Source organism: Myotis myotis, unplaced genomic scaffold (assembly GCF_014108235.1).
Source record: "Myotis myotis isolate mMyoMyo1 unplaced genomic scaffold, mMyoMyo1.p scaffold_m19_p_17, whole genome shotgun sequence".
Taxonomy (NCBI): domain Eukaryota; kingdom Metazoa; phylum Chordata; class Mammalia; order Chiroptera; family Vespertilionidae; genus Myotis; species Myotis myotis.
In genome coordinates, this window is record NW_023416321.1 from 14,210,355 (window position 1) to 14,237,608 (window position 27,254).

The 27,254-nt window shown below is 56.5% G+C and overlaps 2 protein-coding genes across 5 annotated transcripts; one reads left to right on the top strand and one right to left on the bottom strand.

Moving 5' to 3' along the window:
• Nucleotides 1–84: 84 nt before the first annotated feature.
• Nucleotides 85–20,620, top strand: FAM171A2 (family with sequence similarity 171 member A2). 4 transcript variants are annotated; one of them, XR_004972778.1, is made up of 9 exons: nt 86–362; nt 3,577–3,804; nt 4,033–4,125; nt 7,169–7,327; nt 7,407–7,586; nt 7,680–7,796; nt 7,917–8,043; nt 8,542–10,161; nt 16,668–20,620. XR_004972778.1 is itself a non-coding variant. In XM_036339971.1 (8 exons), the coding sequence occupies exons 1-8, from the start codon at nt 245–247 to the stop codon at nt 10,010–10,012; spliced, it is 2,493 nt and encodes an 830-aa protein (XP_036195864.1). In that variant the 5' UTR covers nt 86–244; the 3' UTR covers nt 10,013–10,646. The 4 variants fall into 4 exon arrangements, 3 of the variants coding, with proteins under 3 accessions (XP_036195866.1, XP_036195864.1, XP_036195865.1); XM_036339971.1 differs by lacking the exon at nt 16,668–20,620 and having other exon boundaries at nt 8,542–10,646; XM_036339972.1 differs by lacking the exon at nt 16,668–20,620 and having other exon boundaries at nt 7,938–8,043; nt 8,542–10,646.
• Nucleotides 10,640–17,416, bottom strand: GRN (granulin precursor). The gene is made up of 13 exons (XM_036339974.1): nt 17,279–17,416; nt 14,753–14,894; nt 14,508–14,633; nt 14,310–14,394; nt 13,492–13,604; nt 13,264–13,399; nt 13,048–13,142; nt 12,691–12,814; nt 12,314–12,411; nt 11,983–12,228; nt 11,505–11,738; nt 11,187–11,405; nt 10,640–11,104 (listed from the first exon to the last, which is right to left on the bottom strand). Exons 2-13 carry the CDS (start codon nt 14,885–14,887, stop codon nt 10,967–10,969), a joined length of 1,749 nt encoding a protein of 582 aa, XP_036195867.1. The 5' UTR covers nt 14,888–14,894; nt 17,279–17,416; the 3' UTR covers nt 10,640–10,966.
• Nucleotides 20,621–27,254: the final 6,634 nt, after the last annotated feature.

The window sequence follows — 27,254 nt, forward strand, 5'->3', positions numbered from 1 at the left end:
GGTGGGCTGAGCTCAGGCAGGAGGCGGGCGGGGCGGGGCGGCGAGGGGGCGGGGCCGGGAGGACCAGCGGGTGGGGCGCCGCCGGCAGGGGGCGCTGGCGGCGGCTCCGGGCGGAGACAATCGCGCTGAGCGGCCGCCGCAGCCAGAGCGGGAGCCCGAGCCGCGCGGAGCTGGGGCTGAGCGGGGCCGGCCGAGCGGGGCCGGGCGGGAGCCATGGGCCGCTAGGGCCGGGCCGAGCCCCGCGATGCCGCCGCCGAGTGGCCCCAGCGTCCTCACGCGGCTCCTACCGCTGCTGGGGCTGCTGCTCGGCGGCGCCTCCCGCGCTCCGGGCAAGTCGCCGCCGGAGCCCCCCAGCCCGCAGGGTGAGTCTCGCCGGGAAGGGCAGCGATCGCCAGCCTGCGCCCCCACCCCCAGGGGCCCCGCCCGCAGCCCCCTCTCGGCGGCGCTCGAGAATGGGGGGCTGTTCCGTGCCCTGGATTGGGGTGGGGTAGATGGGCGACCTGGGTTCGGAGCTGGCGGGGGCGAGGGGGACCTCCGGGGAGGGGGTCTCGGGGAGACACAATGGGGAGGGCGGGGGTCCCCGGGCTCTGCGCCGCCGCCCACCTCCTGCCTTGTTTTTCTCCCTCCTGGTCCGCGAGGCGCTGCTGCCTGAGCCATTGTCTGCCGAAGACACCCGCCCAGGGGCGGGCTGGGGCGGGCGCCCGCTCCGCAGCCCCCTGCGGGTTCTCGCTCCAGACCCCGGCGGGGTGGGGGCTCAGGCTTCGGCTGCCACCCTGGGCCTAGACGGGGGCTGGGCGCCTAGAGCCAGGTTTGACGGGGGTGTAGGGAGGGGGAAAAGGGGTGAGGCTAAGGGTGGATTGACTGTTCGAATGGGGTTCTTCGCCTAGAGCCTGACAGCCCCCCAGGTTTAGATTTGGGGGTGCACCAAAGAAACGCTGCTTAGCCCATGAAAGAGAAGGGGCTGAAGTTGGGGGGCTCTGAAAAAAGGGGTACATGGTGATTCCTAGCTCCAAGCGCATGGCAGGGCTGTGGTGGCCGAGCCTGCTGAGCTGGCTAGCTGACTGTGGGCAGTGCCGGCTGGGAGGGCAGGTGCCGGGTCCCGGCCATTCCTGTCCCCAGTCCGAGCCCCATCACCCCTCCTCATCTCACCTCTCCATCCCTCTCCGGGCCCAGGTGGGTGTGTGAGGTGGGGGTGGGGTCGGCTTCTGCAGCGGAGAGGGTGGGAGAGCTAGAGGATTACTTCCTCCCCTGCTTGGGCTCTCCGGGTACTCCACCCACTCCAGCCCTGCACCCCCACCTAGCCTCCTGCCCCACCACCCCGCCACTGCCCTCCCCTCTCCTGCCTCTGGGCCCCATCCCTGTCTGAACCTGAACTGGTGCTCTCCACTCCTCACTTCCCCACCAAGGAGCTGGCAGGAAAAGCAGGGTGGGGGAGTCTCCATGAGGGAAGTGGGGTCCGGATGAAGGGAGGGGGTCGGATTTCCTCCTGGAATGAGGCAGGGCCGAAGCCAGGAGAAACGGATACCGTATGGAATGTCAGGCATTGAGGAATGGGGAAGGTTCTCCTCTGGCCTCAGTCTTCCTGGGAGACAAGAAGAGCTTTGATGGCTGGGAATGGGTCCCATTTTCTCCGAAAGCTTTTCTCCAGCCCTGTACCCCAGGGGAGGGGCCCAGGGAATGGTCTGGAATAGAGCCAGGAACAGGGTTCTCCCAGAATGCTGTCTGGAAGCCCAGCTGATGGGTAAGGGGAAGGAAATCCACCAGGCACCCCCTCAGCCCCCAGTTTGGCGCTGGTGCCTTCTTCAGGCCTTACCTACCCACCCGTTTTGTTCCCTGGGCTCTCTCCCCTTTTCTTGAACCCAAGGCATTCTGTCAAATGACCATAGTCCCTAATCCTGGGTTCCCTTTTCCCAGCTGCTCTGTCCAGCTGCTCCTAGCCTGGGGTGGGGGTAGGGAGTAGCCAGGCCCTCTAGCTTCTCAGAATTCCGACTCGGAGGTGGAGGGGGGCTGCCAGTTCCCAGGGGAACCAGAAAGGAAAGGGTCGGGTGTGTGCACCCACCCTGCAGAAGTGGGCTTTGGCCGGGAGAGGACAGGGTGGTGGGTTCAGAGCAGCTGGATGGGATGCCAGGGGCAGGCGCGGCACTGGCCCTGGGGTTGGAAGCCTGAGATACGACACCTGTCACTGTTGAGCATTAAGCTCCACCCATGAGGCCCCTGGACCTTCCCGTGCCCTGTGGCCCTCAGCCTCCCTTTGTACCTGGACTCCCCTAGTTTTGTGTCCAGCACCCAACCCACTCCCACCTGCCTCCTGGGGCTCATACTTGGGTCTCTGTACCTTTCCAAGCATGACACCTTCTCCCATTGTGAGCAGCAAGGTAGGGGTGAGGCATGCTCTTGAGGAAGGGGCTGCACTGAGTGAGAAGGGGTCGATGGTGCGCTGGATCAGAGAGGCTGCCTGGAAAACCCGTGAGAGCAAGTCTAGGCCTGGTTCCTCCCCCCATCACCCCATCTGAGAGCAGGAGGCCTGCAGGGCCATGGCAGCGAGACCGTCCATGGGCGAGGGGCAGAGTTGGCTGGAGAGCGAAGGACTTGGGCTTCCCTTCCCAGCCCCCTCCATACCGGCTTCCCTTGGGCCTGGGTCTCCCCTCCCCTCCCCTCCCCCCAGGCTCTTTCCCTGGCCAGGGCCCCAGCTCCCTGCCCATCTTCTGGGAGGAATGAAGGAGTTACCGTGGTGACTGCCTGTAGCTGACCAGCTGGGAGGGGGCCAGCAGTACACTGAGGAGGAGGGGTCAGGAGGTGCTTGTCTGGGTTTCGGTTGGAGTGAGTCCCTAAATCTGAAGAGAAACAGGTTTGTGCAAAGCGTCCTAGGAGGTGGATGAATGATGGGAATGACCAGTTCCCTGGAGTCCGCTTCTCCGTTTCTTCCCAAGAACCCGAACCCTGACCCAGCACCCCATCCCCTCTTCCAAATGGCTGAATCCTGACCGCTCTCCTCTCCACTTGTCGCCTCTGGTTCTCTACTTATTCATTCTTTCTCAGCCCCCCTTCCCTCTCCTCTCCCTGACACCAGCCCTAGGGTCCGGCGGTTAAGAATTTAGGTCTAGAAGTCAATACCCAGGTTTGGACCTCCCACTTAACTGTAGTACAAATATATAAACTCTTGGAGCCTCAGTTTCTTTATCTGCAAAATGGGCTAAGAGCATGTCTTACCGAGTCTAATACATCATTGACTGGAAGATGCACCATTATTGCATGTACCAGTAAGAAAGGGAAAAAATGCTGCCAATTATAATTATGACAACATCAACCATAGGCATAGTCTGAATTCAGAAATGTTAAAATGTGGACAAGTGCGTCTGTTAGACTCGATGAAATAGTGCCAACTACCTCACAGGCTGATGTGACGTTTGAGGGCTCTGTAAATGCTAGCTTTTATAATGTCTTATCTAGCCTTGCTCCCAACCCACAGCCCCCTCTTCTGATCTTGAGGCGCCCCCCCCCCCGCCCGCCCCCCCCTTCTCTCTCCCTCCCTTCCTCCTCCTCCTCCTCACTCTCCTCACCTCATCTTGTCCACAGAGGTCCTGATCAAGGTCCAGGTGTATGTGAGCGGGGAGCTGGCGCCTTTGGCCCAGGCCTCAGTGGATGTGTTTGGGAATCGTATGCTGCTGGCTGCTGGCACCACGGACTCAGAGGGCGTGGCCACACTGCCCCTCAGTTACCGCTTGGGCACCTGGGTGCTGGTCACTGCTGCCCGCCCTGGCTTCCTCACCAACTCCGTGCCCTGGCGCGTTGACAAGCTGCCCTGTGAGTGCAGGGGCAGGTGGAGGGGGGACAGCAGCTGACCCCATCAACCCCTTCCCAAAATAGTCCTTGGGGGCGGAGGGGGTAGGCTTTCCAGCAGCTGCTGCCTGGCCTGGGGTATGCAGAGGGGGCTGAGGGAGGATGAAGTCACTAGGATTCGGATGGAGGGAGTACCCTGCCTGGGTGTGGGCAGGGGCTTTCTCTGGAGCTAACAGGCCACCCCTCCTGCAGTGTATGCGTCAGTCAGCCTCTACCTGCTCCCCGAGCGGCCGGCCACCCTCATCCTCTATGAGGACCTGGTGCACATCCTCTTGGGTTCTCCTGGTAAGCCTCCCTCCTACCCACCCCCAAGCTCCTCTTCCGGCCCCCTGACCTGAGACTAGAGAGCCCTGCTCTTCCATACTAGCTGGGTGCCCTTGGGCAAGTCACTTAACCTCTGAACCTCAGTGTTTTCATCTATTAAGATGTGGGTATTGATAGCATCTGCATCATCAAGGACTGAATATTATCAAGGATGCAAAAAACAGCACAGAAGGTGGCCAATAAATGTTCGCTGTTACTGGGGCTTCTCGTGGTTTCTATTCTCCCTCTACTACCAATAGCATTCCCACTCCCTGCCACCTGTGTCTTCAGCGGGTCACCGAGTCCTTGCTGTGCACCTACTGGGTGCGTGGCCATGTCAGAAGACCATGAGAGGGTCGTTCCAGGGTACTGACCACCGGTGGAGTGCAAGGCCTGGAGCAGTCCTGCAGTGGCCCTCGTGTCATTCAGCTAAGACTGACGGCGGCACCTGGGCTGGGCCAGGCCCTGTGTCTGGTGCCGGGGAGCCGTGGGAAGGAAGAACAAACCCATTCCCTGCCTCGTGGAGTTCACAGACAAGTAGGAAAACACGCAGACAGGTTGTCCCCGGAATAATTACAGAGCAGGCAGGACAGTGGAGGAGAGGGTGGCTGCATTCAATATGGAGAACACCCTAACCTGTGAGTGTGCCAGGAGGAGAGCATGTAGTGAAGGGAGCTGTGGGATTGAGTGGACTTGGGAATGGAAGAGGGAGCAAAGGCATCTTCACTAGAAAGGAAGGCCTGGGGGAATCTTCCAGATGCAGGGGCAGAAGGGAGAGGGATTGTGGTTGAGCATCGACCTAGGAACCGGGAGGTCATGGTTGGATTCCCGGTCAGGGCACATGCCCAGGTTGCCGGCTGGATCCCTGGTGAGGAGCATGCAGGAGGCAGCCGTCAATGATTCTCTCTCATCATTGATGTTTCTCTCTCTCTCTTGCTTCCTCTCTGAAATCAATAAAAATATAATTTTTTAAAAAAGAAGGGGGTGCTCTGGTCTGGCTATGCAGAAGGGGCACCTAGAGCAGACTGGTTGATGAAGCCTGGCAGAGGGGAGGCTCCATCTAGCTAGCACTAGGGAGCCACACTGGGTTGTGGAGTGAGAGAAGCCCCTCCTCAGTTTATATCCTTATCCCCCAAATTACTCATTTGTTCATCATCGTTTCTCTGATCCTGAACCAGAGGCTTCTAAAATTTCTTTGGAGGTTTCTTTTTAAAAATGTCTTTCTTTTATTGACTTCAGAGAGGAAGGAAGAGGGGAAAGAGAGAGAGAAACATCAATGATGAGAGAGAATCTTTGATCGGCTACCTCCTACACGCCCCACACTGGGGATCAAGCCCGCAACCCAGGCATATGCCTTGACCGGGAATCAAACCATGACCTCCTGGTCCATAGGGTCAACATTCAACCACTGAGCCACCCCGGCCGGGCTGGAAGTTTCTAAAATGCCAAAGGAGCCCAGCCGGTGTGGCTCAGTGGTTAAGTGTCCACCCAGGAACCAAGTGGTCATGGTTCGATTCCTGGTCAGGGCACAAGCCCTCGTTCTGGGGGCTCAATCCCCAGTAGGGGGCATGCAGGAGACAGCTGATCAATGTTGATATTTCTCACGGATGTTTCTCTCTCATCGATGTTTCTAGCCCTCTCCCTTCCCCTCTCTCTAAAAATCAATAAAAACGTTTAAAAAAATCAAAATAAAATGCCAAAGGAACCCTTTATTGCTTCCTAGCTTAAAGCCTCCCTCAGCTCCCACTGCTTCGGTATAAAGCCTAGACTCTTCCACTCCCTGACCACGCCCACTGGAACCTGACCTTCCACTGCCTCACCTCCCCCCACCTCCCAATCCAGTCACCTGGAGGCCCCTGGTCAACAGGCTGCTTAGTGCCAGGGGCCTTGCTCCTGGCAGTCCTGCAGGTTCCTTTCCCCTTTCATTCCTGGCTGTCCTATCCTGCCAGGTGCCACAGGGCCTTCGGAGCTGGGCGGCCGAACTCCTGGTGCACCTGCCCCCGGTATTGTAATAGCGAGGGGGATAGAACCGCGGTGACCGATGTGTCCTGGCTTCAGTCAGGCTCCAGGATGGTGACCTGGGCAAGTTACTGACCTTCTCCCGCCTCCATTTCCATCCAATAAAATAGGGTCCATGATAAAGGTACCTAGTCAGGGGCTGTTGTGCTAATTACAGGGGTTTTAACATAGATAACCGGCTTAGAACAGTGCCCAGCATATCAAAGCTTAACAAAAGTTACTATTACCTTATTGTATCAGAATTCCGTTTCACATCCTCTCCACCCCAAGGCAGGCAGACAACACGCAGAGCCTAAGCTGTCTAATGCAGTAGCTACTAGCCACAGGTAGCTATTTAAATTTAAATGAATTAAGAATCGATTACATTTTTCAAAATGAAAAATAAACCCAGTTCCTGAGTCACACTGCACTGGCCACAGTTCAAGTGCTTGGTAGCCATGTGTGCCTGTGGGCGCTGTAATGGGCACCACAGACGTAGAACGTTTCCATCTACCACAGCAGAAATGGGCACCCTCACACCGCACCACACTGGACTGTGAACTTGAAGGCTGGGAACCTGCATTGTATCTTATTCATTTTTGTATCCCCGGCACTTAACACAGTGCCTGCCGCACTGGAGACAGTAATTATTTGAGGCCCTCAACCTCATCACTTTACAGGTTAACTAGAGGCCTGATGTTTGGAAGGTCGTCCGGAAGGACACCTGGAACGTCATTCGGCTGTCCGGTCTAATCAGCATATTACGCTTTTATTATTATAGATAAGGAAACTGCTTCAGAGAGCAACTTGCTCCAGGTCACACAGCCAGGACTAGGGTTCTGGTCCACATTCCTTCCAAATTAACATTCTACGACTGCCCAGTTTTCTCCCAAGTCACCACCCTCCCTGGCCTCCCCAGTGGCCTGACCCGCTGGCTCCCCCTCTCCTTAGATACTTGCTTTCCACTCTGGTCTCTGGGCAGCCTTGCCCCTGGCCAGGCCACTGCAGCCCCTCCTCTCTCCATCAGGTGCCCGCTCTCAGCCCTGGGTGCAGTTCCAACGGCAGGCTGCCCGCCTGCCTGTCAGCTCCACCTACAGCCAGCTCTGGGCCTCGCTCACACCTGCCAGCACCCAGCAGGAAATGCGGGCTTTCCCTGCCTTCCTGGGCACCGAGGCCTCCAGCTCAGGTAGGCTGGGTGCCAGGCACAGAAGGGATGTCCCCCACCTCGAGGGCTTACCCCTCAGCTCAGTGTCCCCTTCCCCTAGGCAATGGCTCCTGGCTGGAGCTGATGCCCCTGGCTGCCGTGAGCGTGCACCTGCTGACAGGCAATGGAACAGAAGTACCACTCTCGGGCCCCATTCACCTGTCTCTGCCTGTGCCCTCGGAGCCTCGCGCCCTGGCTGTGGGCACCAGCATTCCAGCCTGGAGGTTTGACCCCAAGAGTGGTGAGTGCCTCAGGGAGTTGCCGGGGCTGGAGTGTGGGGATAGAGACTTAGATGGGAGGACATTGACTCTGATGCAACCCCTGCTTCTCCCAGGGCTGTGGGTACGCAACGGCACCGGTGTGATCCGGAAGGAAGGCCGGCAGCTCTACTGGACCTTTGTCTCCCCCCAGCTGGGGTACTGGGCGGCTGCCATGGCCTCCCCCACGACTGGTGAGAGTGTGGTAGGGGGGACAGGGGGCAGTAGGGGAAGGGGAGGCTGGCAGAGTGGATTCCTTCTGAAAGGCAGGAAGGGCATCCACACCTGGAACGCTAAGCCCTTGCCTGGCACAGGGCTGGTCACCATCACAACAGGCATCCAGGACATCGGCACCTACCATACCATCTTCCTGCTCACCATCCTGGCAGCCCTGGCACTGCTGGTGCTCATTCTGCTGTGTCTGCTCATCTACTATTGCCGGTGAGTGATACCCAGACCCCACCTTCTCTCATCCCATGCAGACGGAGGCCCACCCTATGCCTGGCCTTGTGTTGGGTGCTAGGCCTCCAAAATGCACATATGCACATGCAGACTGAAAGGCTGGTGGCCTGAGACAAGTGGGAGGGAGGAGGCAGGACCGGCAGGGCAGGCCCCTCCAGAGACAACCAGCCCAGCTCTCACCTCCATGGGGCCTCCGGCTCGCACATCCTCCCAGGTTCTCACCGCATCCCTTGCATCCCCTACTGCGCAGGCGTGCAATTTACCCGAAAGGGACCCAAATGGGCACAGCTGCTAGCTGGACCGCCCACAGACATACAAGCTCTTTCCACAAACTTCTCCCAGGTTGGCTGGATGCCTCAGTCCCAGGCATTGTCCCGATCCTTCCAACTGTGTCCACCCCTCATCTTGCAGCTGTGGGTTAGGGAGCTGCTCCGACATGGCCCTTTCCTAAGGACCCGCCTGCCTTCTCCTCTCCAGGAGGCGCTGCCTGAAGCCCAGGCAACAGCACCGCAAGCTGCAGCTCTCCGGGCCCTCCGAGGGCAACAAACGAGACCAGGCCACCTCGATGTCCCAGCTCCATCTCATCTGTGGGGGGCCCCTGGAGCCCACCCCGTCGGGGGACCCCGAGGCGCCTCCTCCCGGCCCCCTCCACTCCGCCTTCTCCAGCTCCCGCGACTTGGCCGCCTCCCGGGATGACTTCTTCCGCGCCAAGCCGCGCTCCGTCTGCCGCCCGGCCGCCGAGCCTGCAGGTGCCCGCGGGGGCGAGGGCTCCGGGCAGAAGGGCGCCCGCTCCGTCGAGGGCCCGGGCGGGCTGGAGCCAGGCCTGGAGGAGTACCGACGGGGGCCCTCCCGGGCCACGGCCTTCCTGCCGGAGCCGCCCTCGCCGCCGCCGCCCTTCGAGCACTACCTGGGCCACAAGGGGGCGGCCGAGAGCAAGACGCCCGACTTCCTGCTGTCGCAGTCGGTGGACCAGCTGGCGCGGCCGCCGTCGCTCAGCCAGGCGGGGCAGCTCATCTTCTGCGGCTCCATCGACCACCTCAAGGACAGCGTCTACCGCAACGTCATGCCCACCCTGGTGATCCCCGCGCACTACGTGCGCCTGGGCGGCGAGGCGGGAGCCGCGGGGGCGGGCGACGAGCCCCTCCCGCCCGAGGGCACGGCCCCCGGGCCCGCACGCCCTTTCCCCCAGCCCGACTCCCAGCGCCCGCTCATGCCCGGTCACTCGGGCGAGGGCGGCGAGGGCGGCGGCGGCGGCGGCGAGGGCTGGGGCGGCGGGCGCTCGGCGCCGGTCAGCGGCTCGGTCACCATCCCCGTGCTGTTCAACGAGTCCACCATGGCGCAGCTCAACGGGGAGCTGCAGGCGCTGACCGAGAAGAAGCTGCTCGAACTGGGCGTGAAGCCGCACCCGCGCGCCTGGTTCGTGTCCCTGGACGGGCGCTCCAACTCGCAGGTGCGTCACTCCTACATCGACCTGCAGGCGGGCGGCGGCCGCAGCACGGACGCCAGCCTGGACTCGGGCGTCGACGTGCACGAGGCGCGGCCCGCGCGCCGGCGGCCCCTGCGCGAGGAGCGGGAGCGGGAGCGGGAGCGCGCGCCGCCCGCCGCCCCGCCGCCGCCGCCGCCCGCGGCCCCGCGCCTGGCGCTCAGCGAGGACACGGAGCCCAGCAGCAGCGAGAGCCGCACGGGCCTCTGCTCTCCCGAGGACAACTCGCTGACGCCGCTGCTGGACGAGGTGGCGGCGCCCGAGGGCCGAGCGGCCACGGTGCCCCGGGGTCGCGGCCGCAGCCGCGGGGACAGCTCCCGCAGCAGCGCCAGCGAGCTCCGGCGCGACTCGCTCACCAGCCCCGAGGACGAGCTGGGGGCGGAGGCGGGCGACGACGCGGGCGACAAGAAGAGCCCTTGGCAGCGGCGGGAGGAGCGGCCGCTGATGGTGTTCAACGTCAAATAGCGCCGCCTCCGGACCCGGCACCGCCCGCGGGTCTGGCTCCGCCCCGCCCCGCCCGCCCGCCCGGGCCTGTCCCCGGGGTGCGCACCCCAAGGGAGTTGCGGGGGCACTCGCTTTGAAAGGTGCCCAGAGGCCTGCAGAGCTGTTCAGTGGTATGTGCTGGGTAATGGCTTGGGAGGGACCCCATGGCTGCCTCCAAGAAGGCGGTGGGAGGGGTCCAGACCCCCCATTGGGAGGTGCTGGGGAGGCGGGCGGGGTGGGGGGCAAGCAGTGCCTGTATAAACGGTGTACATAGAAAGTTCTATTGTGAGAAAGCAGGAGGGGCAGCCAGGCCTTAGCTGCTAGTATGAGGGCTGGGAAGGGAGGGGGAGTTCTCTGTGGACCCCTGGGAAGGGAGGGGTGCTGCTTGCTGACTAGCCCACCTCTGGGCTACCAAGTCACGGGGCTAGTGGCTGGGGGGCTCTGGGCAACGGGATAATGTGATAGGACCGCTGTGGGCAGCAGCAAATATAAAACTGGTGAGATGAGCTCGGTGTGTGTCTGTGGGGCTGAGGGAACTGGGTGCTGGATGGGGACCCTTGCTCAGGGATCTCCCGGGGAAGGCAGGCAGGGCAGCCAAATCAGACACTATTAAGAAAGTGTACAAACTTTATTGGAGCACATACACACACACACACACACACACACATAGAAGCACACCTGTGGAGAGGGAAGAGCACCTGGCCACAGGGTCCATAGAAATTGAGAGAGAATGGCAGCTGGTAGCGTGGCTTTTGCCACAGCTCCCCGTGTGACAGGGAAGGCCTTAGATGGAGACCCCACCTCAATGATGGGGGACGCAGAATGGAGAGTCCAGGAGAATTTGGTGGGGGAGAGGTGACAGGGAGGCCTGAGCAGCGGGTGCCCTCCGAACAGGGCCCCGAGGGCTGTAGAGTGTCTTTGGTCCCCAGTCTCTCCTCACAGCAGCTGCCTTGGGGCCGGATCCCTCAGAGGAGTGTCCCAGCGCAGCGTCTCCTTGCGCAAACACTTGGTGCCCTTGGCCCCACAGCGGAAGCCAGCGGGACAGCAGTGACGCTGATCGGCACAACAGATGCCCTGGATGGTCAGAGGAGGGTACGAGGGTTAGGGCAGGACCTGGCCAGGCCCAGACCAGACCCAGGGGAGGGATGGCACTGACCTGGCGGTAGGGACAGCAGGCCCAGCTCCCGCGGCTGTCTCGGCAGCAGGTCTGGTTATCGTGGCAGAAGTGCCCCTCTCCACACTCCACGTCCCCCACACCCACATGAGGGCCGAGGGGCAGGTGGGCGGAATCCACCTCCTTCTCACAGGTTCGGGCCTTCACATTGCAGGTGTACCCATTGGGGCAGCAATGCTGGCGATCCTCACAGCACACAGCCTGGGGTGGGGGTGGGGGGGCAGAGTGGCATTATGCTCTTGTCCCCTCCACCCCCGGGACTCAGCTCCCCACTCCAGGGGCAGGCAGGTGGACACTCACGTGGGGCAGCTGGCAGCAGGCCCAGCTCTTACTCAGGCTTGGGCAGCAGGTCTGCCCCACTGGGCAGCTGGTGTGCTGGTCACAGTCCGTGTCTTTGGGTTTGGACAAGGAAGCCCGGTAGGCAGGCACCTTCTCCAGTCCAGCCACGATCTGGTTCCCCCGCTGACACTGCCCCCCAGCCAAGCATGTGTAGCCCTGAGGGCAACAGTGCTGGTGGTCCGAGCAGCAGACAGCCTGGCGAGGGAGAAAGGACAGAGAGTGATCTAGGAAGCTATACTGTGTGGGACGAGACACTGAGCCCCTATCCCATTCTTCTGCTTAGTCCTTCCAGCTGGGAATGAATTCTGAGAGCTGGTGTGCCCCTGTGGGCCAGGCAGAGAGCAGAAGAGCAAGGTAACAGGAGTCTGGCCACCTGCCCAGGTCAAGACAATGCCCCCCGCCCCCCCCCCACCACCATGCGACCCCAGTACCCATGCACCTCTGGGGCAGGACAGCAGCCCCACTCTCCAGACGCAAGTCGGCAACAGGTGGTAGAGGAGGGGCAGCTGGTGACATTATCACAGGGGACATCACTCTCCATGGCTTGGGGGACTGGCAGGCTGAGGTGGGCTGGGGCCTGCTCCATCCAGGGCAGCTGGCGGCCTTCCTGCATACAGGTACCCTTCTCTATGTCACACGTAAACCCGGCTGGGCAGCAGTGCACGTGGTCTTCACAGCACACAGCCTAGGGTGGGTAGAGAAGGGGCAGTAGGCACAGGGGCCTAGTTTGCTGCCCCCCTCAGCCCAGCCCACCCACCACTCCTGGGTACCTGGACATACGGGCAGCAGCCCCAGGCTCCCGTCGGTAGGCGGCAGCAGGTGTAGTCCTCTGGGCAGCTCACCTCCGTGTCACACTTCACCTCCTGCACTGTGGGTTGGGCAAGGAGGACAAGTCAGCAGTAGCACTGGGGACCGTCTGGAGGTCCTACCCTTGGTGGGCTCCACAGCTGGAACCAGATGTTGAGGATGGAAGGCCACCCCTGGCAGGGATCCTAAAGCGAAGCCCAATGAGGAGAAGAGGGGGCTGTACCTGCCCTGGCCCCTCCAAGCAGCCACCAGTGCCCGCCCCCATATCTGCTCCTGGAAGAGCCTGGTGGGAAGCTCCTCCTCCTGGGGCAGGTGGGAGTCTGGGGCCTGCTTCTGGTACCTGTGTGTGCTGGCAGCTTGGTGAGGAGGTCCGTACTGTTCTCCTGGAAGAGGCACTTCCCCTGGGCCAGGTCACACACGGTGTCCTGGGGGCAGCAGTGCTCGTGGTCGGAGCAGCAGATGGCCTGGGTGAAGGCAAGGGTGGGTCTTTGTGGCTTCCAGTCTTACTTGAGCACAAGGAAGTCAGGCTGACAGCTGGCACTGCCCCAATCCCCCACTAGGGGGTAGCATACATCCTGAGCAGCCAGGCTCCCAGCAACCTGTCAGCCAGCCTCAGGCCCCTGCAATCCCTGCAAGGTAGGTGTCCAGGCTAGGTGGCTGTGGGCACATAGCCCAACTGGCATAGCCCCTCACTCACATTAGGAATTGGGCAGCAGCCATATTTCCCATTAGGCAGCTCACAGCAGGTAGAATCGTCAGGGCACCGGGACTGTCCATCTGGGCACATGATCCCTGGAAGGGGAGAAAGGTGTGAGGGGCAGCCAGGGTGGAGGGGAACTTTTCCTCGGCTAGAAGCCAGGCAAGGCCTCTCCTTACTCCCAACCCCCAACCCGAAGTTCACCCATCTCTTCACCTGCTCTATTAGCCCTTTGTGCTGGGATCTTCTTTGCCAGGGGGAGGGTGCCCGTGGCGGTGAGGCAGCGGGTATGAGCCAGGTCACAGGTGGTACCACGGGGGCAGCAGTGCACCTTGTCTTCGCAGCAAGTAGCCTGAGAAGAGAAGGTCCTGACTGTCTTTGCCCCTCCAGCCCCTCACTCTGCTCCTGCTGCCCCCCTCCCACCCTATCTTCCCAAACCTGTACCTGGGGTATGGGGCAGCATCCCCAGGAGCCGTCAAGCGTAATGCAGCACGTGGAGGAGTTGGGGCACTCGAACTGGCTGCCGGGGCACTGGACAGCACCCAGGGGGTTGGTATCTGTGGACAGGATGACCCAGATTCCACCAACCCAGTCAGTGGAGGTCATTGCCTCCATCACTCAAGGAGCTGCTGGCACCAGGGCCTACACTCCCAGCTACAGGGGGTTGGGGGGCTGGCACTAGGGCTCAGGTACTTTTTTTTTTAAATCCTCACCCAAGGATATGTTTTTACTGATTTTAGAGAGAAGGGTGAGAGAGAGAAACATCAATGTGAGAGAGAAGCATCAATCAGTTGCCTCCTGTACACGCCCTGACTGGGGATCGAACCAACAACTTAGGTATGCGCCCTGACCGCGAATCAAACCTGCAATCTGGGTGTACTACGGGCTGATGTTCCAACCAACTGAGCCACCCGGCCAGGATCCCAGGCACTCAAACCACTCTCCCACAAGCCAGGTCTTGCTTCAGACACATGGCACGGGACAGGGGCATCCATTGACTGGGTTGGCATTAAACCAGCCCAATTTGGCCTCTCCCCACCCCTGCAGTGCCTGGCTCTAGGCCTGAGGTCCCAAGTGCTCTCCTTCCCCTCCCCGCCCCAGTGCTGCCCCTCTATCCAGAGCAGGGCGGGTGCTTAGTAGAGATGCCACACAAATGAGGACATGAGAGCAGAAATCAGGGTCACCCAGCCAGCTGGGCTCCTGGATGCTCCAGCTCTACATGCCACCCATCTGCCTGCCCTCCATCCCCACCCCTACTGCACCTGATCTTCGGAAGCAGGACTGCCCATCAGCACTGCAGTGGAAGCCCCTTGGGCAGCAGTGGCGGCCATCCCCGCATGACACGGCCTGTGGGACACAGAGACAGCTGCATTGACTAGGCCCTCTTGCCTGGGGCGGAAGAGTGTAGGAAACATGTGAACACAGAACTGAGCCCTCCATCGAGCTAATGGTGCCCTCACCTCTGGGAAGGGGCAGCAGCTGGAGGTCCCCAAGACAGTGAGGAGACAGGAGTGGCCAGGAGAGCAATGGGCATCAATCCGGCAGGGTCTGCCCAGATGCCTGCTCAGCGCTGTGGGCCATTTGTCCTGGGAAGAGAGGAGCGGATAAACCAAAGGACAGAGTCCGGCCCCTTCCTCGGGCCCACCCAACATGACCTTTTGGAAAACCCCAGCTGCCAGCTCGTGCCTGGGCTGAGGGCACTCACCAGGGGATTGCAGCAGCTGTAGCTGGCTCCTCCCGGGTCCAAGCAGCAGGCCACAGGGCAGAGTTGACCATCTGGGCACTGCGTTCCAGCCACCAGCCCTGTCACTAAGGCTGCCAAGCTCACCAGGGTCCACATGATCCACCTGCAAAGTACCAAGAGGCATTTGGCAACTAGCTTAAGTCCATGCCACCCTTGCTTCTGGGGCCAGTCTCCCCCCAGGCCCAGGCCTGGGACTACCTGAGCCTCCCCCACAACTCCTTATCCAGGGAGGAAGCAAGATGTGGGGCCTGAGATTCGCTTCCTACATGTGTCCTGTGTGTGTGTGTCACACATGCCGGAGTGCGTGTACACCCATGAACGCGAATGCTGACATGAGTATGTGTGAATCTGTGTCCCCAGCATGTGGCCTATCATGGGTGAATGTGTAGAAATGTGGTCATGTAAGAGTCAGGAAGATTTGTGGGTTTTGTGGGTCTGACCTGTGGGACTGGGCTGCCTCTGGGGTGTGGGGGAGGCATCAGTAGTCATGGGAAGACACACTGGTGCGAGGACCGAGTCCCCTCGGAAAAAAAGCCAGGGTTTCACTTCCCCAGCTCGCCCCTCTGAATGTCTCCTTGCCTGATACTGTGTTCACACCTGCACCCCGCTAAGGCCTGTTGGTGGGGGAGGGGATGTCACAAGACAACATGGGAAACCACGGGGTTGAGAAAAGGGAAGTGGAATCTGGGCTACCCGCCCCAGAGGCCAGTCACAACCTGCTCACTGGCCATCCCCCTCCTCACCAAGGGAAAGGGACACACAGGCTGGGTCAGCCTTTGAGACACTGTGTCCAAAGGGCCCTCAACACCACCAGGACCTTTCAGACTCTCCAAACATACCCTCCCTGCCCTTGCCAGTATCCTGGAGCCAAAACTCAGCTGCACATGAAGAGAGACCACAAGAGCCCATTCTGGAGTCAGAAGAAGGAACCAGCTTCGGTCTAGGGATGGGGCGCAGCCTCTCACTTCCTAAACAACTTTCCCCCAAGCTCAGCCAGCCCCACTAGTTCAAGGGCGGGCCCAGCTGTTACCCTGCCTCGAGGGGCAAAAACAGTGTTTGTTGAGCCTCTTGGGAGCCAGGCTAAGCAATCTACATTTTCTTTCTTCTTTGTAACCACCACCCAGAGTAGTAATTATCACCTTTACTTCCAAAGGAGGAAACTGAGGCTCAGAGATGCTAAGGAACATGCCCACGTCATATATCAAGTCCTAGAGGTGACAGGACTTGATGGCTCCAGAGCATATGGGACCCGGGTTCATTTCTCGCGGCACCACGCACAGTGCCTGGGAATGAATCACAAGCCCCAGGAGGGGTAGAGGCCTGGGGTCCAAGCAGAGGGAGGGGACAGAAGCATCTCCTGAGCAGGTGGACCAGGCAGGGCAGAAACAGGGAGGGCAGAAGCTGCCAGGATACAGCACGGGTCCTAGTCCTAGAATTGCCACCACTGATGATTATATGAGAGCCTCCAAAGTTGCCCCCTCCACAGCTCCTGGCCAGGTAAGGATGAAGACGACTGGTCCTAGACATCAGCCCCTTGCACTCTCTCCTCGACACCCACAGCCCCCAGGCAAGGGATCTACAGCTCGCCCCACCCACTTCTTGGCTTAGGCGTGCCTGTACAGCTGTCAAAGTATTCAGGTCCCTAATGATTTCTTTTCCTTCCTGGGTATCCTGAGGTTAGGAATGACAGTGTATGTGTCTACTGAATACACATGCAAGCACACACCCTCAGGACCAGAGATGGGGCAGGTGGGAGCCCAATTCCTCGCAGGTGGGTTTTGAGAGGCGGCCTCTCACCCCACCCCACCCACACGGCCAAAACAGAGAGGGCGAACCGGAGCCTCTCCAAGCCCCCATCTCTGTCATCTTCCACTAGGTGGCGCCCCCCAACTCTGAGTGTCAGAAGCAAGAGATTCCCAACATTTGAACTAACCCAACCTCGAGGCGCGTGAGCAAGGAAAAAAGTGGCTGAGAGGCGGAAGTTAGCTTGTCCTACCCGACAAGAAAGGAAGTAAGACAGAGCCAGACGTAACCACTCCCAAGCCCTTGGAGGAAGCCAAGCTCTCCAGACTCACTTCCAATCCTCTGAGCTCCGGGACTAGGAAGGGCGACCCTCCCGTTCCCAGGCGCCGTGGAGACGACCGACCTACCTACCTACCTACCTACCACCACCGCAACCAGACGGGGGAGGCGGAGTCGGCTCAAAAACAGAGCAGTCCCTGCTTTGCGGGAAGGGGCTGCAGCCCGCGGGAACGCGAGAAGGTAGAGAAAGAGCGTCCCTTCTAATGGGGGGTCACTGCCATTCTGCTTAGATTGCCACCCTTCAAAACACTCCCTCCAGTGCATCGCAAACCCCCAAAGACGACACTCTGAGCGTCTTCTCTTGCCTCCCGAATTGAACTCCGGAGGAACCTCAAGCACCCACGTCCCTGTGGCCGGGGCCTTGGAAAAGAGCGGGCGAGAGGTCTGCACTGCCGACCGCCTTACCTGCGTCCTGCTCCGCGCTCGCTGGGCAGCAGCAACCCCGCTGCTCACTGAGCCGGGCCTGGCAGCGCGATGCCCCGCCCACCTCAGTTTCCATTGGCCAGGCGTCCGGGCTGTCGAGCTCCCGTTGGCTACTCGTCGATGTAGAGGCGGGGCCATCCTGGAAGGCCGTGCTTCTTTTCTACTCAATTCACTCCCTCCCCCTTTTCTAGGGATCATGTGATTGGAGAATCATGTGATGGGCGCCCTGGCTTGCTCTTTGCCTGGTGGTTTGCCCGAGGTGAGCCAGCGCCCGTCTGCAGACATTGGCAGCCCAAGGAGCTGCCCCTTCGAGTGTGCGTTTAAGGGCGTTTGCGGGATGTTCGCTTCTGGATTTGGGACGCTTGTCCATCCTGTTTCTAGTCTATTCAACAAACTCAGATTGAACTTTGGGCTGAAAGAGAGTTGTGAGGGCAAGGATAAACCACTCGGCCCTTTCCCCAGGGTGCTCACCGAGGCCATGGGGTGTCGGAGGGAGACAGACTCAGATTCTACCTAATTTAAGGTACACGGTCGTGTGCCAAGTGCACGGTGTGTGTAGGGAAACGGTAGCAGGTTAGCTCTAAGCGGGAAGAAGAGATTTAATTCCACCTTGGGGGCACCTTTTTGAGCTGATCTGGGAAGGTTTGAACGCAGGTGGGATAAGTTGGATGGGATTGTTGGAAAGAGCATTAGGAAACGGGACGGAAAGGGCAGCCTTGGGCAAGGCTTGAATGCCAAGTTCAATGCAGTGGGGCTTGAAGAGTTGCTGGGTGCCTGGTACAAGGCCAGGCAGGGGGATGGATGCAGAGTGGGAGTGGTTTTGTGGTTTCAGGTAGCGCTGCCTTCCAGGAATTGACATGGCTGGTGAGGAGAGAGAGATGTACCACACAGAACAGGTTAGCCAACAATAGGAACCAGACTGTTCGGTGCCAAAGGGCCTAGCCCAGGCAGAGGCTGGTGATGGGGGACACAGCAGGAGAGAGGAGAGGCCCAGAGGAAGCCTGGTGCTGAGCCGTGGAGGAAGGAATGGAGAGTGCTGTAGGCTAAGCCAAGAGCTTGAGCTGAGGGTGAGACTGGGGTAGGGACAAATCCAAGTCTGGGTAGGGAAGGAGCGGCTGGGTTGGGGAATGGTGTGGCAGTGGTGCTCAGCCCGGGGCTCGCGAGGGACCAGACAGTGGATAAAGCTCCTGAGAACCGGGACTATTCTGCACACTGGTGATATTAGGGGCAAAAACAGAATATTGGTGGCTAGCTATAGTTATAAGAAATATTAATTATGCTCTTCTGTTCACCAAGATGGCCTTGTTCTGATTAAAGAAAGGACATTCTAACCTGGCTGGAAGTTGTACGCCCCCGGGACTCAGGTGTCAACCTGGGACCTCGCAGTCAACCTTGGACCCGAGTCAACCTTGGAATGCGGTCCATTCTCATTCAAGAACTGCCTATTTGCTCAGCCGGCATCACTCATCATTGATGTTTCTATCTCTCTCCTCCTCCCTTCCTCTCCAAAATCAATTAAATATATACAGATATTTTTTAAATGGATGCAGTGAACCTCCACTTCCTTGGAGGGTGTATAGGGCCCCTGAAGACTGCAGAACCTCCCCCTATTCCTCAAGAAACACTGCAGTATCCTTACACCCTCCAATTCAGGAATCTCTCTATCTTTTTCTGCTTTTTGCTTTTAAGGAGGGAGAATCATTTTGTGATCGGGGAAGCAAAACAAAAACAAAACAAACAAACAAAAAGAACCAAAGTTCCAGAGCCACACAGAGATGTGCCCTGTTCGCTGAGCCCTCCCAGCCGCCTTCACCAGGCCTTGTGATTTTTAATGGTGACAAAGTCAATTGACTGTAAATGTGACGGCTTATTTCTGACTCTCCGTTCTATTCCACTAAACCCGGTGTCTGTCCTTACGTCAGTTCTACACTGTCTTGATTACTATAGCTTTGTAGCAAGTTTTGAAATTGGGAGAAGTAGGAGTGCTCCAACTTCTTTTTCAATATATATATTTTTTATTATTAATTCTGAGTCCCTCGAATTTCTATGTGAATTTTAGGATCAGTTCCTGCAAAGGAGACAGTTGAGATTTTGATAGGGAATGCACTGAATCTATAGGTCAATTTGAGGTGCATTGCCATCTTAACAATATTAAGTCTCCCTATCCATGAACATGGGATGTCTTTCCATTTATTTGTTTCTTTATGACAGTTGTCAAGAATTTCATGCTATAAATGTTTTATAGTTTCCTTAATAAGTATCATGGAATGAGCTTTTATGTGTTTCCACTTTTTTAAGTTTTTCTTTTTTCTTAAATATATTTTTATTGATTTCAGAGAGGAAAGGAGAAGGGAGAGAGAGAAACATCAATGATGAGAAACATTGATCAACTGCCTACTGCACACCCCACACCGGGGATTGAACATGCAATCTGGGCATGTGCCCTGACTGGGAATTGAACTGTGACCTCCTGGCTCAGCCACTGAGCAACACCAGCTGGACTGTGTTTCCAGTTTTTTGAAGTTACCAATAATTATGCAATGAATATTTGTGAACAGGTATCTGAGTGCACGTGGTGGGGTTAAATGCCTAAATGTAACATCGCTGGGTAAAGGGTCTGCATATTTGAAATGTTTATGACAAATTCCCTTAAAATTTTCCAACTTACACTCTCAGTCATGGTGTTTGAGGGGCACTTATTTCCCATTTACTTGCCAACTTTGGATATGCCAGTTTAATTTTTTTTTTTTTTTTTTTAGCCAATCTGTCGAAGATATTCCCTGGTTGTTTTATCAGCATCTCCTTGATCTCTAGGGAAGCTGAGTATTTGTGCGTATACTTATTCTGTTTATATATTTCTTCTGTGAATTGCCTGTTCTTATCTGCATTAGTCAGGGTTCTCCAGAGAAACAGAACTAATTGCTTGTGTACGTAGAAAGAGATTTATTAAAAGGAATGGACTCACATGATTATGGAAGCTAGCAAGTCCAAAATCTTTGGGGTAAACCAGCAGGCTAGAGACTCAGGGGAGCAGATGGTGCAGATGAAGTCCAAAGGCAGTCGCTGAAAAATTTCCTCTTGCTTAGAGAAGCCAGTTTTTTTTCTATTCAGCCCTTCAACTAATTGGAGATGGCCCACATTATGGTGGGCAATTTGCTTCGGACAAAATTTATCTCTTTAAATATTCATCTCATCCAAAAACACCCAAAAAGTTGACAGATAAAACGATCTCCTTATCCTTTGTTCATTTTTCTACAGTTTGTCTTTTTCTTATTGAACTGTGGAAGTTCTTTATACATGCTGGATATTATATATGTTACAGATGTCATTTGCCTTTTATCTTTGTTTATGATAACTTTGTAGTCAGGAGTTGTGTTATTGTTATGTCATCGGAAATCTAGCAATCAATCTTTTCCTTTGTGACTTCTGCCCCCCCCATCCTCCCACTCCCTCACCCACCCACCACCCCCCACTTAAGAATTTACAGACATGTGCTTCCTGGTCCATTTCTATTCCTGCTGTAGCCCCAGCCGAACTGGATCTCAGAAGCCAGTCCTGGGCTGGATTGAGGACCACAAGTGACAGGAAATGCCACTCAGGAGCCCCTGGATGTGTCCCTCTGGCTAAGAGGTTCCTCTAGGGCAGTGATGGCGAACCTATGACACGCGTGTCAGAGGTGACACGCGAACTCATTTTTTTGGTTGATTTTCCTTTGTTAAATGGCATTTAAATATATAAAATAAATATCAGAAATATAAATCTTTGTTCTACTATGGTTGCAAATATCAAAAAATGTCTATATGTGACACAGCACCAGAGTTAAGTTAGGGTTTTTCAAAATGCTGACACGCCGAGCTCAAAAGGTTCGTCACTGCTCTAGGGCAGTCCCAGGGTGGCCTTCAGAGGTAGTGGTCTGGATAAAGGGTTGGGGAGCTCCCCTCTCACTTCCTCATTCCACTTCTCTCAGCCTCTGCCTGTGTCTTCCAATCGCCTCTGCAGGGTTTTCTTCATTCAGAGTGACCACTGTTCTGACCCCAGAGTCACACCTGCCCCAGAGCAGGGGCCTCTCCCCCTGAGATCTTGGGTTGCCCAGTTAAATTTGAATTTCAGATTAGAAACTCTTTTTTTAGTATAAGAAGGTCCCATGCGATATTGGAGACAGACTTACACTTAAAAATTACTCATGGTGTGTCTCAAATTCAACTGGACAGCTTGAATTTTTATTTGCTAAATCCGACAGCCCTGAAGACTGAGGTTGGAGTGGGGCACGGAAACAGCCTCTCCCTCCCTTATTCTTACTCCTTCCCCTTCCTGCCTGACTCACCTTGGGATGAGCAACTGTTGCCCCAGTTCCGGAGGCGCCTGCCCTTCCTCATCATCAGGCACCTGACTGGTGCCCGCGGGGCTGGGCTAGGCCCTCCCGTCTGTCCGGCTGGCGGGTGTGGGGGAGAGGAGTCTGAACCGGGCCAGTGTCCTGGCTAGAGGCTGTGGAGGGATGTTTGGCAGCAGAGGCACTGGATACAGTCAGGAGACCTGGGTTCCCGCCCCAGCACAGACTGAGCTTTTGCAGTGCCCTTGGGCAGGCCTCCTTCCTTGTTGCTGTTTTTTCATCAATTATTATTTTTATCAAAGTCTGACATGCAAATAAAATTTTAGACAAATTATCACATGAAGTAGCACTCTTGTCCTCTTTCCTTTCCTGCTCTCGACATCCACTTTCCAACTTTTCAACAGTGTCTTCTGTGAGTTTCCCCTGCATCTGTAAATCAGCGTGCGGCTGAGAATTCTTGATTGGCCTCTGGCCTCGGTGTGTTCATCTGGGCAGTGAGAGAGCGTTACCCTGCTCCATGCCAGCTGGGAGGTTCAGAGCCTACAGTGAGCTGCAGCCACTCCACCCGGCCCTGGGGGTAGGCCCATATCTCTCTGCTTGAAGAGTGATACCGGATGGTATCTTTAAATCCAGTTGTGAGGTATGGAATGCAGGGTGGGGGTGGAGGGAAAGGGGAGGGGTGTGTGAGGAAGGGGAAGGCAGGTGGGAGAAGCCTGGGAGGGGAGTCCTTTCCTTGGCTCTTCCCAGGCCCTGGCCGGAGGGGCCTCCAGGGTTCTCCGCCCCAGATGCTCCCTGGAATCACCTGGGGAGCGTTTGTAGCCCCAGAGGATCTGATGTGCGGGTCTGCGGCCCCTCCTCCAGCTGAACACCCCCCCACCCGCCCCGCCCCTGCTTTGCAACGGGAACCTGGTGCTGGTGAGGAAACTCTGGGTCCCTCTTCCTCTTCCAGCTATGGGATTGGGCTTATTCTCTGCCTCGTTTCCCCGTCTGTACATTGAGGCCACTGACAATGAGGCCCTCCCCGCCACGGCCCTAGCACAGGATCGGAGACAAGTACATGCTTGTGGAGGGGGGAGTCCCAAAAGTCTAAATGCAGGATCGATTTCAAAGAACTGACATGTATAGTTTTATTCAAATTCAGAAGAGCTTTAATAGGAGGAACTTACACACACACACGGGCAAAGCAGCTGCTTGCTGCCAGGGGTGGCCGGCTGTGCGTCAATCCACCCCGCCCAGGACAGGCTCTCTTTCTCATAGGCGGTTAAAAGCATATGGTGGGTAGTCACAGACCACCAGTGGGAACAATGCATTTCTGGATTAGCCGATAACACCAGGCAGTTTTCCACACACTATATGCATTCATTAACCCCTGGGGCCTGGCCTTTCTCTTTGCGCAGCATTCTGGCTTTCTGGGTTGTCAGCCAAACCTGAGGCTACCGAGAGTTAAACAGTCACAGGTTAAGCCCAGGCCGGTTTGGCTCAGTCGATAGAGCGTCCCAGGTTTGATTCCGGTCAAGGACACATGCCCAGGTTGCAGGCTTGATCCCCAGTAGGGGGCGTGCAGGAGGCAGCCGATCAATGGTTCTTTCTCATCATTGATGTTTCTATCTCCCTCTCCCTTCCTCTCTGAAATTAATAAAATATATTTTAAAAAAAATAAACAGTCACAGGTTAAACAGAGTCCAATATTTCCCAGATGCCTTTGCTGCTGGAGACATATTGCATCTCTGAGCTCCCCTACCGCTCTCAGTAATGAAGCTACTGGGGCCATCATTGTGGTGATTCCTCCCCTTGGGCCCTCCCAGAAACCCCTTCCCCTTTCCCTCCCCCGCCCCCACACACACCTGGTAGATTGCCCACCTGTCCCTGGGCCCACCTTGCCCTCTCCTCCCTAGCCCTGGCATACATGTCCCTCCTCCTAGAAACCCACCTGGGTCCCGCATGTGGCTGCCCTTTCCCATTCTGCTGGCCTGATGTCACCTGGGGCAATTTGCACCCGGTCCATTTCAGACTCCTGTGCAGGGTACCCCTCACACTGGAACTGTCAGGCTCCCTTAGCCAGACAAGGGCAGAGGTGGCAGTGATGGGGTCAGGTGGGGGGAGACACAGGGTAGGATGGGTCTAGCTGACTTCTCTTCTCCCATCCAGATGTGGGGGCATCTGCCTCCTACAGGAGAGAGACAGCATTTTGCCTGGTTAAAGCTTCAGTTTCTTATGTTCTGAGGGCAGTGGGTGATCAGTGGGGGCTGACACTGATCCCAGGGAGTCTCCAGGAAGCCGGAGTGGCCCCCAGGACAGGCAGGCGGCAAGTGGCAGCAGATGGCGGGGGACGAGAGTCAGTTCTTTCCTGGAAACCTGGACAATGGGCTGGGATCTGAGCAGAAGGCCCGCGTCATTGCCTGCTGGTCTCAAATTCCAGCTCTGCCTCTTACCAGCTGGGCGACTTCGGCTTATTCTTTGACCCGAAATGCCCAAACTGTCATTTCCTTCTCCATCATTCCTATATTTGAAAGAATTTTTGGCAACCAAATTGCATTTACTCAGAGCTAAGGACCTCATTTTTCTGTTAAAATCGACAAAATCAATGATATAAAAATCAGACCCCACTAGAGTGAACAAAAGAAAATTCAGCCAAGGTCTGACCAACACTCCCCAGCTGCTCCAGGTGCAGGCCCTGCCTCCCGTGTCCCTCCCCCAGAAGGGGTGGCCTCTGGTCCTGGAAGGCTTGGGGTGGGGGGGAGGGGGTGTTGATGGCCCAGCCAGTGCCATGCCTCCTGATGGGTACAGAGAGCACCCTTCCCCACCCCGTGTCCTTTTCTGAATCTGAGGATCCCCTGAGGGCACTACGCCCCTGAATGGTTGCTACACTGCTGGTCAGCTCCACAAGTTGGAGGCCAGCTTTTGTCCAGGGCAGCAGCCGAGAGGGCGGGCCTTAGAAGGGGAAGGTCAGCTTGGGGGGTGGGCACTAGTAGTTGATCTTTGGAGCTGGGCCTTAATGAGCTGAATCGGGATGATGTATTGCATGCCTGCTCCGTACACGTCCCTGAGTTCTTACAACAGCACTGCAGCCCCGGCCAGTTTGGCTCAGTGGGTAGAGCGTTGGTCTGCAGACCAAAGGGTCCCGGGTTCGATTCCAGGCAAGGGCACGTACCTCGGTTGCAGGCTCCTTCCTGGCCCGGCACCTGGTCGGGCCTATGCAAAAGGCAACCCATCGATGTATTTCTCTCACATCGACGTTTCTCTCTCTGTCTTTCCCTTTCCCTTCTGAATATCAATGGATGGGTGGGGATTAAAAAACAAAACAAAATACTGCTGATTATGATCTCCATCTCACAGATGTAGGAGGCGCTGAGGGTCTTATCTCCCAGCTATTAAACAGTAGTGTTGGTGACTGAGTCCAAGTGGGTCAGACCCCCCCATAGCTTTTCCCACAACACCAGTCTCCCCTGAATACTGACAACAGCTCAGTTCGATCCTCCCCACAGCCCACCTCGAGCTCTCCTGGCCCTTCTCCATGCAGGCTCCCTACGGGTCAGGGGATGTCCGCTCCAAGATTCAGTTTCCTCATCTGTAAAATGGGTACAAAGTAATTCCCACATGCCCTCTACATGGTCATGTGAGATTCAAATGGGATAATGGGTGTGAAGAGACTTTGTGAACTGGCACATTAAAAAAGGGAGGAGCCCTAGCCGGTTTGGCTTCTTACTGTGTTAGCCTGAGGACTGAAGGGTCCCAAGTTCGATTCCGGTCAAGGGCACATACCTCGGTTGCAGGCTCATCCCCTGCCCTGGTCTGGGTGTATGTGGGAGGCAACCAAAGGATGTTTCTCTGTCTCTCCCCCACCCTTCCGCTCTCTCTAAAAATCAATGGAAAAATATCCTCAGGTGAGGATTAACAAAAAATAAATACATAAAAAAGGAAGGAATTGTTTTAGGACATTAAAGGGGTTTCTCTTGCTAATCTGATCATCTGTCTCTGGAGACAGCCCTCCCCACCCAGCTCTGAGAGGTCAAGTCAGAGTCATGTCCAGGAGCCCGAGGAGAAGCAGCTGCAAGGAGGGTGGGAGAGGAGGAGGGAACCGGCCTCTGGAGCACCCTTTCCCTTCACACATCTCATCTGTCTAAACCAGGGGTGGGGACCGTGAAATCCTTTGGTCTGGCCCTGCGAAGGCATTAGGGGTGAGTTAATTAAATGTTTGACCAAAGATAGCAGGCTGAGTTTTAGGTTGATAATTCTGTACGGCCCCTGAATGACGTTATAAATATCCAAATGGCCCTTGGCAGAAAAAAGGTTCCCCACTCCTGGTCTAAACCTAAAGCTCTCAGCAGTCCTGGGAGGGAAGTAGGACCAGAAATACTATTTTATTTTTATTTTAAAGATGACGAAACCAAGGCCCAGAAAGGAGACAAGCTCCCCCAGTCAGTCAGCAGGGAAATCTGTATTCACATGCACTTCGGGAGACTTTTACTCAGCCTCTTATCTTAAGATGAGACGCTTGCTGCTTTACTTGTTATCTGTGTTTTTAAATAGTGGGCCCCGCTAATGTCTACGACTCACACTGTGCCAGGTTCCGCACGAAGTTCTCCCGTAATCGCTGACACAACCTTGCCAGGCAAGTGGAGTTATCATCCCCGGCTTACAGTGCGAGAACGAAGACTCAGGGAGGTTCAGCAACGTCACTGAGGTCATGCGGTTAAAAAGACATGAAGCCAGGAATTGAAACCATCACAATATTTTTCCATGTAAATTACTGTGACATCTGGCCCCTCATCTGAGCACTTCCTTTCATCCCAGTCTGCTCCCTCCTCCCTTCCCTTCACCTTGAGTTAATCTCCAGCAATGTTCCCTGACCCCCTAGGTCTCCCTTTTTTTAGGCCATCTCCGGCCTCCTCTATCACCGACCTGTCCTGCTGCCCTCACAGATGTCACTGCTGTCTCCGACTGACTGTCTTATTTACTCATTTCTTTGTCTCCTGCACTAGACAGTGTGAGCAGGGACCTGTGTGGCTTGTTCTCGGCTGTCGCCAAGTTTCTACAACAGCATTTGGCACACCATCAAACACTTGAAAATTAAAAAGAAAATAAAGAGAGAGAAATGCTCAATAAATCAACAGAGAGATCAGCGTGGGAGGCAGAGAGAGAGGGGTAGCCAAGCCTTTGGTCCAGGCCCAGCTGGGATAGCTCCTCCTCGGTTTGGATCACGGTGACCGGGCTCAGCCTTGGCATGGCCACACTGGTCAGGTGGCCAACACACTCCAGGCAGCCTTGGTCAAGCTAACAAGCAGAAACGGCATCCCCAGACGCAAGGGCACTGCATGGGACTAGACGGCGCTTGGCAAGCTCACAGTCCTTCCTGAGGACCTTATATGCTCGCCTTAAATACATTGTCAGAAATTAAATTCAAAAACAATATAATGTTCATATGCACAATGTTTTAGACATCTTATACACTTCAGATAGTGTGTAATATTTATACATATAATATACCGTATAAAGTGTTTTTCACATCATATACCGTATAAATCAGGGGTTCTCAATCTGTGGGTCGCGACCCCTTTGGGAGTCAAATGACCCTTTCACAGGGGTCGCCTAAGACCATTAGAAAACACATATATAATTACATGTTGT